A 16,944-nucleotide genomic window follows, 5' to 3' on the forward strand; every position below is an offset into this window, starting at 1 on the left:
CACCAAGGTCCCTTTCCATCAGGCAGCTTTCTGACAACTTCTCCTCAAGACTCCAGAGTTGTCTGGGGTTGTGACCAAAATGCAGGATCTAACATTTGGCTGTATTTAATCTCATACAATTAACCACTTGGCCCATCGATCCAGTCTATTCAGGTCCCTCTGTAGTGTCTTTATCAAAACAGAACTTCAGTACTGTTTTTGTTAAATACAACATGAAAATTCATATTTAACAACTAGGATACATCTACTGTTGAATAGCTGCTCATTAAGAAGGGGATCTGTTATGAGAAGACAAAGTGCCAGTGGAAAAAAAATGACATAACTGTATGGTTGTATCAGAAGATACAAGCATAAAAAAATTTGTATTTCCCATTTTGTAAAACTGGATATTGCAATATACAAAGTTATTTTGTGCCTTCTGTGTAGCTGTACAAATGTACAATTATTCATGCACACTATCAGTTGTATTGAGGTACTGGATAATCCATTTAAAAATTTTCTGAAGGTACAAGAAAGGGGTGTGGATGAGGAGGTTTAAACAACCAGATTAAAAATTCTCGCTTTTAGTTTCTCTGCCTCTTTATTTTACCTTCAGGCTTCTTTCATTGATATGTAAGCTATAACAGTAACATACTTCACCTACTAGCTCAACTTCATTCTCTATGAAAAACATGATTGCATGCTCTATAAATAACTTGACAGATATTTATGTGTTTGAAGCATAGAAGAAAAAAAAGGATGGTAAAATCATGTTCATAAGTCAGTGTTGAAGGTTTCAGGTTCAAAATAGGGACACAATCTCCAAAGATAGAAAAGGGAGCTGTAAATCACATCCCTGTCTTTCATCCTGATCCAATTCTCTTTACGACTATTATACACTTGTGGTATTTCTTCGAGATGGAGGAAATGTAATTCCACTTAGCAGCTTCACAGTACCCATGTTAAAAATGTTATACAGAGTCAAATTATCAACAAAACCTTTACTAGCTTCCATTAAACTGTGTTCTCAGTCTGTATTTTTGAGATTCTCTACCTTTAGGATGTTAGTCTTAATTCTGCATCATGAGCCCTACTCAGTGTCCTTGTTTTTTACTTCTTTTCAACACTGTTTACGTATAACCTTCATCCAAGTATACAGAGAAGTTCCTACGTTCCATATTAGTTTTGGCTTAAACCTTTATTGTGTTCTCAATCCCAATGATGACTCCCCACCCACCTCAAGCATAGAGCTAAAAAAAAAAAAAAAAGTCATTTATGTGGTAGATAAACAAAATGTTGGCTGCACATTTTATTGCAGACTTTCATATCCTCATAGTCTGGAGAATCTCTGGGATTCTGCTATCTCAAGGTCATCTGAAACAAGTTGTGAGCTTTCTCCTACCAGTAGATATTTGCCTATCTCAAGTAAAGTATTTCTTTTTCTTCACTGATTAGAGCATTTTGATCACAATATTAGATGTCATTTCACTGTTTTGTTTTTTGTTTGTTTGTTTGTTTGTTTTAATTAGGATCAATTTTCAGAAGTTTATTACTAACAGAAAACCTTTAAAATTTTGAAAGTGGTAGTATTAATTTGTTGTAAAGTGAATAATGCACTAGCATATTTTGTGCTGATAATTTAACTTGTGTCATATCAGATGCAAATGAAATCTGTTCAGCAGATAGCAACAAATTTTGAACACACTGATGCTACTACAACAAGCTACATTACACTGAAATTTTCTATCATAGAGTATGCATTATTAAGACATTACTTAAATCTGGCTGATTAAAAAATGATACAGGAATGGCTGATTAAAATCTACTTTAAAATCTTGTAAATAATGTTACAAGGAGATTTGCTGTGTACAAAGATGTACTATAGAAAAAGGAAATTGTACTTAAGGAGGATTAGATAGCTCAGGAGGCTTATCAGAGAGTAAACAGGAGTCTTGTATCACTTACCTTTTAAATTCAGTCCTGTTCAGTAGTGACTGAAAGTCATTATTATTTAGTGACATATAAAATGTGTTTGGGTTTTAGCCCAGATCACAACTGGAAAGCATCCACATCATAAATGGCAGAGCTACAAATTTCTTTAATCTGCATTCTTATTGACAATTTTCCCAGATCTGACCTGAAGACTTAATGTGCTTCAAGAGCTTAACTACTATAATAGCTGAAAAAAAAACAAAACCAGTCTTTTATGTTAGAGTAAGTTCAGGATGGAAGATTAGAGTGGAAAAATACTATTCATAAAGTACTTAACTGGCTTCATACATTATTTCTAGAGTTACTAGCTGAACATCTTTAATGATAACACAAAAAAAACTTAAAAATAAACCTAGACTTCTCACATATAGCAGTATCAATTCAGAAAAGCAAGGTCAAGAAACATACCAGGTATCACTCTCCAGAACTTTAGTTTCATCTTTTAAGTTTTCAGGCTCAGCTAAGATTATGTCACATTCATCATAGCTGAATAAAACAATTTAAGTCTGATTATCTACCATCTATAATATGGTGGTATCATTCTGCTTTGATTACCTTTTAAATTGATTTTGCACTGTTACAAATGACTGCATTAGGTGAAAAATAATGACAAATTAAGCTCATCTTTAGGGACAAAAGAGAAAAAAATGATTCAATTCTATTTTATGAATTTCTGCCAAAAAAAAAAAAAAACCAACCAAAAAAACCCACAAAAGAATACTCTTAAGCAAAAGATCAGTCCTTAGATGATTGTTTCCTCATCTGTGGTTTATTTTTTTGTTTATCTCTGAAGTCCTTTCTTTGCATTTAGACACAAATATTTACTTTGTTCAGCTCTAAAATGGATCAGTATAATAATAATATATAATTATATATAAACAATATGAAATTAAATATATATAACTATATAATAAATAACTATAAAATTATATATCCTAATGTGAGATTATTCTTCAATCTCTATTTCTCCCTGATAAATAAATAGGAAGTGAAATCTCTTCATTTTTTTTTTGTTTCCTGGTGTCTTTACTTAAACTCATTCAGTCTGAGATTATTAGCATGCTGCTGTTCGTCTTACATAAACTCTACAGTAATGAAAGTTTCTGATTACAGATGTTTCTATGAATTATATTAGTGCAAATTTGACTTTGAATAACATTAGCTATTGAAATATAGTGAGATTTCATTTTAAATAGCTAAGGTTTACAAGTTATTTTCTAGATTTCACATCTTATTTTTTGCTTGTCCATCACTAGATATAGCAAGAAAACAGTGTACAATTTAGTAAGGAAATCCTATTTAAGATATAATCAGCATCCTCAATATCTGTAATCACTGTAGTAACATAATGCATTTTGCTTCTGCTTTCTTCAGTGAATAGCTCCTTGGATCCTACAGACTATCTCTTAGAAGCTATTGCCTGATTTGTTTTCAAAATATAAATCAATTTTAGCAACTAGTTTCTTTCCCCTTTTCTTGAACATCTCAGAAGATGACAGAATGGTTAAAGGTTGGAACAGACCTCGGGTTCAGCACCTCACTCAGACTGGTTGCCCAGGCCCATATCCAGACAGCATTTGAATATCTCCAAGGAGGAGACTTTACATCCCCCCTAAGCTACCTTTGCCAGTGCTCCATAGTAAATGAGTGCTTTCTGATGGAACCTTCTTTGCTACAGTCTGTGCCCATTTTTCCTGTCAGCAGGCATAGAAAGAGCCTTTTGTCTTTCTTGACCACTCCTTCAGGTATGTATCTATAGATACTGATGAAATCCCCCTGTGCCTTCTATTCCCTATGTTGAATAGTCCCAGTACTCAGCTTTTCCTCATAAGAAAGGTGCTCCAGTCCTGTAAATCACCTTTGCAGACCTCTGCCAGACTTTCTTCAGTAGCTCTATTATCTCTTTTGTACTGGAGAGATATGGAGCTACTTTCACAATATAGAATTTTACTGAACCTTTTAAGATATTTCAACCACAAGCTTAAAGTAAGAATAAGACGCATTAAGATCCCACTCCTCTTATTCTAATTAAATAACATCAGATGGCAAAATTTTTGCATCTTGGCATAAGTTGATCCTAATACACAATAAAAGAATATGGCAGAGAAGCAGTTAAGTTTTTTCCAGCTTGAAGGGCATTCTAATAATAAAGACATCCAGCACAGTTACCTTACAGGAAACTAGCTTGTGCCAGACTACAATTTCTGAGACATTTTTACACTTCAGACATTCACCACTGATTGTTCCACAAGGGATTAAAAACTGGTTAGTAGGCTTACTACTGTAAACAGAACAATAAACAGCCATTTCCAAAAGTGGTGTTGAATTAGTCTATCTTCATGCAGCTTATATACAAGTCCACAGAGGGCTTCAGAACTCTTCACACTGCTAACACTAATGAAATTAGTGTTATGCAATTTAGAGTAAAAAAAATCATTTCTGAAAATATCCATTTATTTTCCTATACTGAATTAGAAATGAAGAAAGCAAGAAGAGAGGAAGGAAAAGAAGGATAACACTCTTTTCATTCACTCATCATTTCTTTTCCATTTTAGACTACAAGATTATTTTATCTGCTCTCAGTTGAATTATAATTAATAGCATTAATAAGGTGCTTAGCCTACATTGAAACAAATTTAATATTATCCAGAGAATAACTCTCTAAGGCATGTCACATACAGTGACATTATAACTGAATGCCTTAAACACTGGATTCTGTTAAACACATATCAGTTTGCAAAAATAGTAAAAATACACAGACCTAAAGCTTATTCAAATACTTTGTATTTACTGTTTTTGACATGGACTGTAATCATACTCTTCAATGTTGGTTTAACAAGTCACAAACGTGAAACAATCAATAGAGTATTTTACTTATGCTTTATATATGTTTTTCACCTCCTAGTACAGAGATTGTCTTTTAATTGAATTATTGCCCAATTAGGTAATTTAATTTAAATAAATAAACAAATAAAAAGGGTGAATTGTCTTTCGTTTAGGATTCTTAGTCAGAGTGGACTTCTCTGTCTTACTTTTAGAAAAGAAATTGTTCTTCCTCTTGCATATGACAGCTAGAGCTTTCTTTCTGACACTAATTGGTCTCTCAAATCAGGAACAGTATTTAATTTGCATTTCATGGCCCAATTTGATATAAATTTTCCTTTACTCTTATTTGACAACCATAACATTGTTTCTGTTGTTCTCCTCCAGGTTTTTCTTCTTTTTTTTTTTCTTCTCTTTTTAGTCATCCATAAAGGACTGATATTTCTCAACACTCAACAAATTGTACACCACAAATTTCTATTAGAAATGAATTGTAGTTGGTGATTGGCTTCCTGGAAAGTGTCAAGCATTTTTGATTATATACTATAATCATGTTTTCCATACATTCATTATGTATTTATTATGTTTATAATATTATATATATTATATTATGTTGTTATTTATATTATGTAAAATTATTGTATTATATTATAATAAATATTATATATTTATTATGTCCTACCTTTAATTAAAAGATTGTGTTGCATATTGCTATATGTGGCATAGTTTATTCTTATTTATTTTGCAAATTACATTCCTTTGTGCATAAATACTAATTTCTGTTTAACAAATAATAATACAACCCGTTGTAGAAAGCTAAAAGTTTTCTTTTTTTTTCAGCTTTTCCAGACAATTTTGTTTAATTTTTCTACTAATGTCATAAGAAGTACTCAAGGAAATCATGGTTACTGGCATCAATAGTATTGCAAATAAATGTACTTTGTCTGATATAGTTGATTCATTAAGACTAGAATTTTCAGTGGAAACTAATGGAAATAGTGCTCTCATCAATTAAAAAAAAAAAAAAGAAAAAGTCTATGTTTTTCCTTCAGTCTCTATTAGAATGTTAGACATAACCTTCTTTCATCATATTAATAATAGAGGAAAAAATAGCAAAGAAACTAAACACATCTGCTGCCTCCCGGAGTCAATATGCAATCTGTCCAAAGAGAGGAGTCTTATAAGACATATACCACACCAAATAGCCAAATCCTCAGCTGAGACAAAATTTGGCATTTGTACACTAGTTTAAATTAGCCAAGAACCTGTTTCCTAATTGGTCTAGCCCTACTAGTTCTGATGCTCCTATAATAAAGGCCAATACTAGAAGAAACTCATGTTTCTCTTCTCTTGAGTTTTTCCAAAATTCCTATGCTATCACTACTACATTTTTATATCTGATTTATCTCAATCATTCCAAGTCACATTTTGGTGTCCTGCAGTTTGAAACAGTTTGTGTGACACATCTCTTAAAAGCCTGTGGTTACTCTGGCTTCCAATCTGCTATCACCTCTGCATCATTAGATAGTCTGAAGCAGGAGCTGCCTAGGTTTCCAGTGTGTTTAAACTCCAGAGCCACTCTCCTCAAGGGGGGAGCAAAACCCAAAGACAGCAAATGATCGATTGGGCTAGAACATCCTTGCTAACATGGAATAGAAAAAGAAATAGAAAAATCAAACCCAGGCAGTGAAACAAGCTTACCACAAAGACAATGCAAACCGAAATGACAGGACTCATGAATACCCCTATGCAGTGCAAACTCTTGATTTACTAAATACAGGTTGGCACTGACGGAAGTAATAAAGATTCAGGGTGCAATACATATTGAATTAAATCCTATTTCTCTTTACAAAATCAGACATACAAAAGAGCTTTTTTTACTACTTAGTCCATTTACCCCACATACTGAAAGCCATTCCTTACAAATACATGCAGTTTCTCCCAAATAAGGGCTTTCCCAAATTGTTTATTTCTGCGAGTATTGTACTAAATAAACTACAAATCATTAAATATACCTTGTTTTTGGTCCTCTAACTTCTGCAACTAGAATTCTTGATGCAAAAGATGCAGAAGAATATACACAAGGTTTATCCACACATGCTTGCATAGTTTAAAAATATGAGGGCTACTCCAAAATCAGTGCCTCTTAATTTATTGTGTTGGCCTACATCAGAGGCAGATGGTGGCATGGCAGTAATGGTTAAACCTTCCCACCAACATTCCACTACATTTTGCTGCTGTGTGATAGATGACATCAGAGGGACAGTCTGACAAAATGGCATTTGACATGGAAGTGCATGTAAAGCAAAGCGGGTGGAATTTAATTCCTCCATGCAGAAAAAATGGCATCCACTGACATTAATCAACTTGCTGGACATTTATGGACACCAAACAGTGAATGTGAGCACAATGAGGAGAAGGGTGGTGCATTTCAGCAGTGGTTACTGCTACATGAAAGATTAGTCAAATTCCAGATGGCCATGCAGATTTTTATAAGCATGGCAAGCAGGCTCTTGTTCGTCACTGGTAAAAATGCATAGCTAATGGTGGCTTATAGATGTGAATTTGCTCTATCAAGTAGAGTTATTTTACTCTTTGTATCTTTTGTAGTTTCCATGGAAATATATAGGAGGCATTACTTTCAGAGCACTCTACATCCATATGGACCAAAGCTGAACTCATGAACAAGGAAACACCATTTTCATGAAGAAAGTCCACACTGATTTACCGTTATAGTCAAAGAAGAGAGTAAGTATTTGTAAGACATAACAAATTTGATCACAGAGTAGTTATTATATCTTATCTATCTTTTCCCCCCTAACTATTAGGGTCAATTATGTGTAACATACTACAGATATCCACATTGCAGAATTCTATGTTTGATGGACACGCCTTCAATGATACTAAACTAAGATCAACATACCTACACTCCAATCCATTTCTTCTACAGCATCTCCATATAATCCATGCCTGCTTTTTCCTCTGAACATTTTTGAAGCATATAGAGCAGTATGGACATGAAGATAAGACAGGACAAGAAGAAATGGTGCATTATGGTTCCTGGGGAAAAAGAAAAACAAAACAAATAACTACAATCATAAAAAACTTAGATTTAGTCTTTTATTTAAAAATTTCGAAGCAGAATTGTTTTGGCAGTGGAGCTCAAAAAAACCCAAAATGAATACAAAGTAGGATAAAGTATCTGATTACAGGGTAAATCCTGAACACACAACAAACACACAGACAGTAAAAATTTTCAACTAAGTGCACACTGAATTGAATGCATTAAAATAAATAAATAAATAAATAAATAAATAAAATTAATCAATTACTGTTTGCTATCTCTATAGAAAGAGATTTTATTTAAAGCCAGGAATCTAGCAGATTCTGGCTACAAGAATCTATTAGTTTTAGAGGTATATGTTTAAGAGCCCTAATGCAACTGCTGTCCAGAAACATACCCATTTAGTACAATATACATATGTATATACAGTCAATTTCTTCAACAAGGTCGTATGGAAGGTAATAAACTAACTAGACTATTGTAAGAACCTGGGCCAATACCATAATATCAGACTGTATCAAACCAAATATACTAGCACTTTCTCCTTTATCCAGACTAAGGTTTATGACAAAATCTTCTCCTGTTATTTAATGAGGTATTTTTATGCATATGATTAGCACGTAACAATAGAAATACATTGTATTTTTATAAGCTGCATCAAGGCATAAATATTTTTAAAATGCATATTAATACAAAGCAATTGTTCTCCTCTCACTGTAATAAAGTCTCCATTGTTTTAATTCTATTTCTTGAACTGAGATGAAGGAGTGCAATAAACAGACTCTGTAAATTTTGCTGTTCATGTGATATGTCAACATGATATTTACGATCAGTTCCAGCAGGCTGTGAAAGAAAAGCTCAAATAAGAACATTTCTTTATGCATTATTTATAGAACTTTACTTTAAAGTGTACAGTACCAGCTGAATTTACTACCATACGCTATAACAACATTTGTAATGCATTACACATACTGTAAATTTCAGTTGAATAACAAGAGCACTACCCAGAGAACTTGTCTGAATCTCACCTTAAGACACTCAGCTAATTATAGAGCACTTTTGGGGTTATTTACTGTATTTTCCCTTGTCACTTCTCTGGTGGATTATATATATGATTCATGCTAACATCAAAGGAAAACTAGATAGTTCCTCATGCAGTTAGTTCATCCATCTTTTAAAGGGATGGAAGAACAATCCAGATGTGCACATGCAAATTATTCATTTAAAAATATGTATTCTAATCTATCAACAAACTTCATAAAAGAGATTCATATGACATCAATATTTTGATGGATATTTTGAAGGAAAATTAAATATAGTATGTTTTGATGTATTTATCTTCTCTCATGGATTGGATTTGTTCTGGCAGAAGTTGCATGGTTAAAACTTTCTTATTGACACAGGCAGCAATGAATAAACACAAAAAGGTAAAATTTTACCTAGATTATTCATTGGATAACAGTGTTTCTGACTGGGAAGTTTTCTCTATAAATATATCTCCTTTTTAAAAAAGTGGTCAAGTAATCACAGAATAAATAGAGTATTTATCATGTGGGAAATTGAAAAGGAATATTTGAATTCCCTTCAGATAACTTTTATGATCTCAGTACTGATAAATGTATTATAAAGTAGAGATTCCCAAAAATAAAAATATAATATTTCTCATAAAATATACATTTACCATGAAGTTTGTATTGATTGTTATTTGGCAGGTCATATGTGTGGGAAATTTTCATTATTGTAGCAAAAATAATAAAGGAGGCTTCTGAGTCAATTAAAAAGACTGAAAATGTCAGCATTTCAAATAAAAAAGATGTACATGTATAAATTTAACATTTATTATGTGTCTTAACCTAACACTGACCCTTCATTAAAGAACATTTCTGCAAGGCAGTTGTTTCGTTGCTTTTTACAATCTCAATTCTTTTACTGCATCTTAATCTTTAGCTTTTTCCTAAATCACAGTTCACTGAATTGAGTGCAATGCATAAATTTTAGGGTGGAATACCACAAAAAAATACACTTTTTACTTGTAACAGTGCAGGCATGATTTACTTTTCATGCAAACTGTCTTGTTCTGATTTTACAGATTGTGCATACTTGTAAATGTATATGTGTATTGCTAAAGTAAGTCATTTTCAAGATACAGCAATTCTTTTCTTTAACGGAACTGATATAAAGATCATACTTTCATAAAAGGCATCCAATCAATGTCTAACATACAGGGGCACTAAATCATTCTCTCCTTTGCAACCCAAATTGACAGGTTCTGATTGACAGCTCACTGTCAGCTGGAGAAGTGTCTCACCTATTAATATCCTATAAAAGATCACACACAGCTATTTATCTCCTGCCAAAACTCTTTGAGGAGAATTATAAAAGACTACTTTTAATATGACCTTGAAATGGAATGACAATATCAGCTAGTAGGTAGGAGAGATATCTGACAATAACAGCTTCATTCTCCTGAATCACTTCAGTAAACAGCTCCTTCAAAGATGTATCATCACTATCTTTTACACACTTCAGACACAGGGAACTTCAGCTTCTAAAGATCTGAGGTTCACTTACCCAAATCTAGCAAGGAATTTTTATCAAAACACAAATCACATTCTTTTCAATCTACTGAATAGCAAGATAAATTACATGGTTCCAACTTATGACATTCCTTAGAATACACATACCTGACATTGAAAACATCTAAATGCATCACACTGCTGGTAATACCACTGCACTATATAGTATTAAATTCTGCTTATTTACTGTGAGGAGTCTTTGTGTCATTCAAATATTTAATTCAGGCTTGAGCTATTAAAAGGACAGCTTTAATATGAAGTCACCCCTCACCTAACAGGTCTTTAACTCTGTTGTCGTTCTTGTTATTTCATTTCAAGTATTTGCTGAACTAAAAGCTCCCTGGGTACTTCTGTTTGTCTTCGCAAGCACTGATGTTCATCCAAAACCACTGTGGCAGAGCAATAGGCAAGGTTTGGTATTTGTAGGCCTGTGGCTGTCAAATCAGAGGGACATTTTCTGCATGATTTAATTCTGGACACTAAGTGGGAACATGACATGACAGGGCTTAGTTTTACTTGCCCTCAATAAACTCTATATTAATCTTTAATACGATGAACAAGTACTACCTTTCTGAACAAAAAACTTCTGCCAATGTAAAATTGTCCTCAAATTCCATCCTAAAGTACTAAATTTTTAAGCTACAGATTCTATAGTGTTGAAAGTATTCACAGCAGCTATGAAAGTAGACAGTAGTACCTACCTTTGCCTGAAAATCATACGATGAATGGCTTTGGGTTGGAAGAGACCTTAAAGTTCATCCAGTTTCACGCCCCCTGCTATGGGTAGGGTTGCCACCCAGATCAGGCTGCTCAGTTCCCCATGTAACCTGGCCTTGAACACCTCTAGGGATGGGGCATTCATATTTTCTTTGGGCAGCTAGTGCCCATGCCTCACCAACCCCTGAGTAAAATCATCCCTCTGAACAGCTCATCTAAATTTCATCCTTTTCTGTTTAAAACCATTCTCCTTTGTCCTAAAACTATCAGACCATGTAAAAAGTCGCTTTCCACCTTGTTTATAAGCTCCTTTTAAGAACTGGAAGGTCACAGTGAAGTCTCCCCAGAGTTTTCTGATCTCCAGGCTGAACAAGCTCAGGTCCCTCAGCCCTTCTTCAAAGGAGAAGTTCTCCAGATCTCTGACAATCTTCATTGCACTCCTCAGGAAACACTTCAAAAGTTCCATGTCTTTCTTGTGCTTCATGTCTATTGAGCTAGACAAACACTGTGCTTTATTAAAATCTTGATTTCAGTACAACATGTCAACTGCCTAATATTAACACCTAGTGACACATGGAAAAATTCCAAACAAGTCTGCGAGAGTAGATGAAAATAAATCTAGATACGTGACAGTCTTTCAAGCACTGAAATTGAATAGATAAGTAGTTTAAAAAAAATAATAATAACTACTATCACAAATTTTGAACATTATGGCTATGTAATTTATGACTGGAAAAAAAAATCTGCATGAAAATTTCTGAGTATCATCTTTACTATTAAAACAAAATACCACCTTCACCTTAAAAACAAAATGTTATTAATTGTCATCAGCTATCTGAATTTGTTAGGAGAGAGATTCTGTAACATAGAGTGATACTTCTGTCTTACTGGTTTCTAAGATATTAAAAAAAGGTCTGGCATTTTCTAATTTGGATTGTCTGTGCCACTGGTTATCTATTAAAGGATATGCTGAAAAGACATGAGTGACAACCACACTGAACTTAAAATCAAATAATTAGCATCCATTTGACTTTCAGATATACTGTAATGTCTAGAGAGTGTTTTGATATGTTTAAAATATGTACATGCACTTGCTCTTGGGGAAAAGTAAAATTAGAATTAACATACAGTGAGTTGACCTGCCCACTTACAATTACAGTGAGCAATTAAATTTATATTTGTTTGCATATATCAGATCTTTCATATGAAATTGTACATACTCTTCTGCAGTGTTATTTCCAAGTTCAATATAGTATTTACTCTTTCTCTCTACCTATGAGCAAATAAAAAGAGTAATAAACATATACAAGACCAAGGAAGAAAAAATACTGTCACCCTTCCAAAAACAGAGTGAAGAAGAGTAAGCATAACCATGCATAGCTATTCTGTGAGCAAATTCTAAGGATTGAAAAATATCAAAACTGATGACTAGATATAGATAGATAGATAGACAGAGAGATAGACAGATAGATTGACAGATAGATAGACAGATAGAAAGAAGTCATAAAGTTGATAGTATGATAGACATAATTAGAAAAGAGAATAATTTCAAGAAAATCCACTGCCTGAACTCTGAAGAGCTTACAAAAGCAGGTAATGGGTATAATAAACTTACATAGATAAAATATCTATTTTATGTTATGTGTTATCTTTTTTATGCACATAACTACATATATATATATATACACACATATAAAATTGCATGCGTACATGTCTGCTGTTAAAACCCTTTTGTTTCTTGACTGCCATTCCACTACAAATGGCCAAAGTCAGTAGACAAGTTACAAAAGCAATGGTCTGTGGATACACTGACATGATGTCAGAGCTAGTGTGTCAAAGCAAATATTGATTTTGTTGCTCACAATATTATATTGGGCAGATCAGTTCAGTGTATATACTCACACTTTTCCCCAGGAGCAAGTTTTATGGCCATATACTTACATATGAAATCACAACAGGCACAATTAAGATTGCTTGGGTGCTCTAATGGCTTCTCAACACCCTAATATGTTTGGATATATTTTTTTAATTTAGCTTTGACTCTAAACTGTCTGGTTTATAATTCTCAATACAATTGCAGAATTCCTGTAATGAAGTTTATTGTAAATTACTAATATATGCTATTAACCTTCACTTCAATTTTAAATAACTGTTGTCCAGAAATGACTCTGAGAATGGAGGCCAAGTGCTAGCTGATGTAAAGCCTCAACCTCCAGCTGAGTCAACAGAGCTGTGCTGACACAGACCATATTTTGTTTAGCCAGCTTTAAACTTTGACTAAGTTATGTTTTGTGTGCATTATGAGAATGAATAAATAGTGTTACCACTTTTTTAGCATTCATTCTCAATCCTGAGTTTACCTGTTTTGAAACTATCATTTTACTGACAATATGTTGAAAGCAATGTATAATTCAGAGATCTCCAAAACACTGTGAATTACTACAGCAAATTAATAGACTTATACAAAAAGGCAGAATCTCCCTACGTATATATACAAAAAGAGACATTTTAAACCACCAAAACCTTGTTCAGTAACTCTCAAAAACTTCCACAGGTGTGTACATGTGTTCTTGCGTGCATTTATAATAAACAAGTATTACATTGTTAAACTAATTAGAATCCAAATGAGAAAATATATTTATCTATCACCATTAACCAGAGGAAATAATGATGCTTTAGTTTAATTTTGTTTACTCATGAGAGTTAAAGAAATCTGATTTAAAAGATGTTTTCTTTTTGGCGTTGTGAGTAGAGCTAGGCAAATCAAATATTTATAATGAATGAAATGACAGAAAAATTGGAGTAGATAAAGACTTTAGATAGGCATTTTTTTTGCTAACAATATTGCTGACTACCACGTCCCGTCATTAAGTTCATAAAAATTACCCATTGATTCTTTGGTTTAAGTTTGCATTCAGCAATGATATCATGTGAATGTATTCATAGTTACTACTGGGTGCAGTTTTCATCATTTAATGGATGCACTAAAACAATGATGAGGAGCAGTTTCTCATTCCAGAAAACTTATAAAGTACAACTCCACATTTTGCTTTCATACAAATAAGTCACATTACAAAATGCTTTTCATATTTTTGGTTACCTGAAATTCCGAATAATGAAAGTCCTAAAAAGTGTTAGAAGTTTAATATATATATTTTTAAACATTTTTATTCTGAAATAAATAAACATAAAAAGTTTGTAGTTTCTATAGAGAAATTAATGACATACTGTTGGAAAAAAAAAAAAAAAGAGATTAAGACAAAGTAGAAAGTGATGGCTTTCCTCTACACATGCATACACTGTGTTGTAAAACTGTCACTTGACAGTGATTAACTTCAGTCATGCTTTAAAGAAAAAAATGGTAATCTACTTTTTAGGAAGCAATGTCATTGTAAATTGCCATCATTAACTCAAACCACAGCTAGAAACCTACCTTTCTATAAACCGTACAGCTTCTGTTGTCAGCCTCTGAGTAAGATTCTCATAGGATAATGGCTGCTGGATTATCTGATGGTCCCTCATTAAAAAGCAGTTCAGGTGTCGGAAATGATAAAAGAAAAAAATCAAAACTGCAAGTGAAATACAGGTTATTAACAGACAGATGCCTAGTGCTTGGAAAGGTACTTTGAAGAAGCCAATATAATGCACTACTGCCAATGAGACCACGGTGACTCCAAGGATTTGGATTAGGATGACAAGGTACCTCTGAACCCCTTTTAAAAACACGCTGCCTTGGCCAGGCTTGCAGTCTCTAAGGTTGGTCACAGTAAGCCCATAAAAGTAATCAAATCCATGACTGAGGGGGTGGTGACAGAAGTCATTATTGCTTTCACAGTTCATCCCAAGATGCCACTTTCCTACAAAGAGAGGAGAACAGTAAGTACTTCTGTAGTTAAATAACCAAACTTACATTGTGAGCTATTTCCAAATATGAAACTGTCACTACCTGATACTGCCCCAGCATTTATTGTGTGGATCCCTATTTTCTATATAACTCTCTTTACACATTCATCAAATAATTTGTTTCATATCTGTTCCTCTTTTTAGCTGGAATTAGTTTGGTACCGCTCTTGAAGGAGACCATTAAATTCTGAGTGGGCCAGCAGGTCACTGAAGAGCAGAAAAGCTCTAACACATATTCAGCTTTGAAAATGAAGCCTTTGTGCATGTGTAGTTAAGTCATAGAATAAAAATAACACTGGTTTGTAGTGGCTGCTGCTTTCTGAGAAAGAAAGAATGCAGAGTTATTTAATACCTTATCTGGCAAATCACTCATATTTGACTACTTAAAGAAAATAGAAAAAGACAGTAGCAGGAAATAAAAATAATGAAATTACTAAAGCATTTATTATTTAAATAATTACCAGTTCTCTGAAATTGCATTATCCCTCACTATATATATAAGTATATTTTATATGGATATATGAAAAGTAACTCATAATAAGCAAATTGCTACAAAATACTACAGCTCACATCAGTTTGTTTGAGTAGGAGATTATTCTAATTGTGCAGTAAAGTTGGACACAGACACAAAGAAATAGTGGAAATAATGAATCTGATTTGCATTATAGTGATATAATCTATTTTGTGCTGATTAAAGTAAGTATTTAGATAATTCTATGACTCGAGGATAACACGTTATCATATTCTTTTGCAGTGCTTAGCACAATGGATCCAACTGTTTGGTAGCTTTTATTTAAATTCCAATGCAAAATGAAGAAAACTTAAATAAGCCTCTAACCATACATTAACATTAGAGCAATGCTCTTTGGTATCACCAACAAAATGTTGAATATTTGACAAAACTTTCAGTGTCACCTTTGATAAAATAAATGGCAATTTATATTGCTGGGCCAAACCTAGCTCAAACAAATTTGAAGTATTTTGTTGTAAACATTTCTGGGTACGCTTAGTAGAAAATACATGAAAGGAATAAAGCATAGACATCTCCCCTTTCTCTTACCACCTCAGCAAAAGCCATTACATATCTGCAAGAAAGAATCCTGATTGCAGGCAGAGCATCTCCCACGTTTGGCAGTAATGAATGAGGGGAATGCAGTATGAAAGAGCACGAAGATGAGGATCAGTTCTGATATTTTGAAACAATACATAGCATCATTACTTCTTCATAAATAGCTAAACTATGGTATGAAATTGGAATGACATTTGTTGAAGTGAAGGAAAATACCATAGTAATCTTTAGTCTAATTGAATGTTCTAAATCTCCTACATACCTAGATGGCCTTTGATTAGAAATACTTCTGTGTATTAGAGAAGCAGTTAGAAATGCATTTTCAGGTATGCTTAACATGGCATTGAAATGGAAGCCTTCTATAACTTTCTTGCATCACATCAAGATTTTTACCACTTTTTATTGTGATAGGCTTCTACATCTAGCAGACGTACTGATGCACTGCTTTCCATGGACAGAATGGCTATAGTATCTCCTTTTACTTGACCCAGCAAACATTGTGACCAAAATCAGAAAAGTTTTACTGAATTTTCAGACAGTAGAAATGGTACAATAAAGGATTATCAAAGACTACAAGTCTAAATTTCATTGCCAGTGACCAAAGGCATAGACTTTTGAAAATAATGTTTCAATTTTTTCCCTTTGAGAAATAATTTTCAAGCCCAATAGGTAGCAAATTCAGCATCAAGCCATCCTCATAAAGTCAGATAACTGAAATAAATATACGGGCTTATAATTGTGAATATACAATAATCTTAAAGTTTAATTTTTTTAATTTCCTGCTTACATTTGTTAAACTGAAAACACCTATAAATAGATGT

The 16,944-nt window shown here is 33.2% G+C and overlaps 1 protein-coding gene across 2 annotated transcripts in view; it reads right to left on the reverse strand.

Moving 5' to 3' along the window:
• Positions 1 to 16,944, reverse strand: part of STS (steroid sulfatase) — a 122,404-nt gene that overhangs the window by 74,395 nt on the left and 31,065 nt on the right. For both annotated transcript variants that reach the window (XM_048928534.1, XM_048928541.1), the window contains 2 exons: positions 14,585 to 15,008; positions 7,718 to 7,854 (listed from right to left, as the gene is read on the reverse strand). In XM_048928534.1, the coding sequence (XP_048784491.1) occupies positions 7,718 to 7,854; positions 14,585 to 15,008 (561 nt within the window). The remainder of the gene's footprint in view (positions 1 to 7,717; positions 7,855 to 14,584; positions 15,009 to 16,944) is intronic.

Source organism: Lagopus muta, chromosome 1 (genome assembly GCF_023343835.1).
Source record: "Lagopus muta isolate bLagMut1 chromosome 1, bLagMut1 primary, whole genome shotgun sequence".
Lineage (NCBI taxonomy): Eukaryota > Metazoa > Chordata > Aves > Galliformes > Phasianidae > Lagopus > Lagopus muta.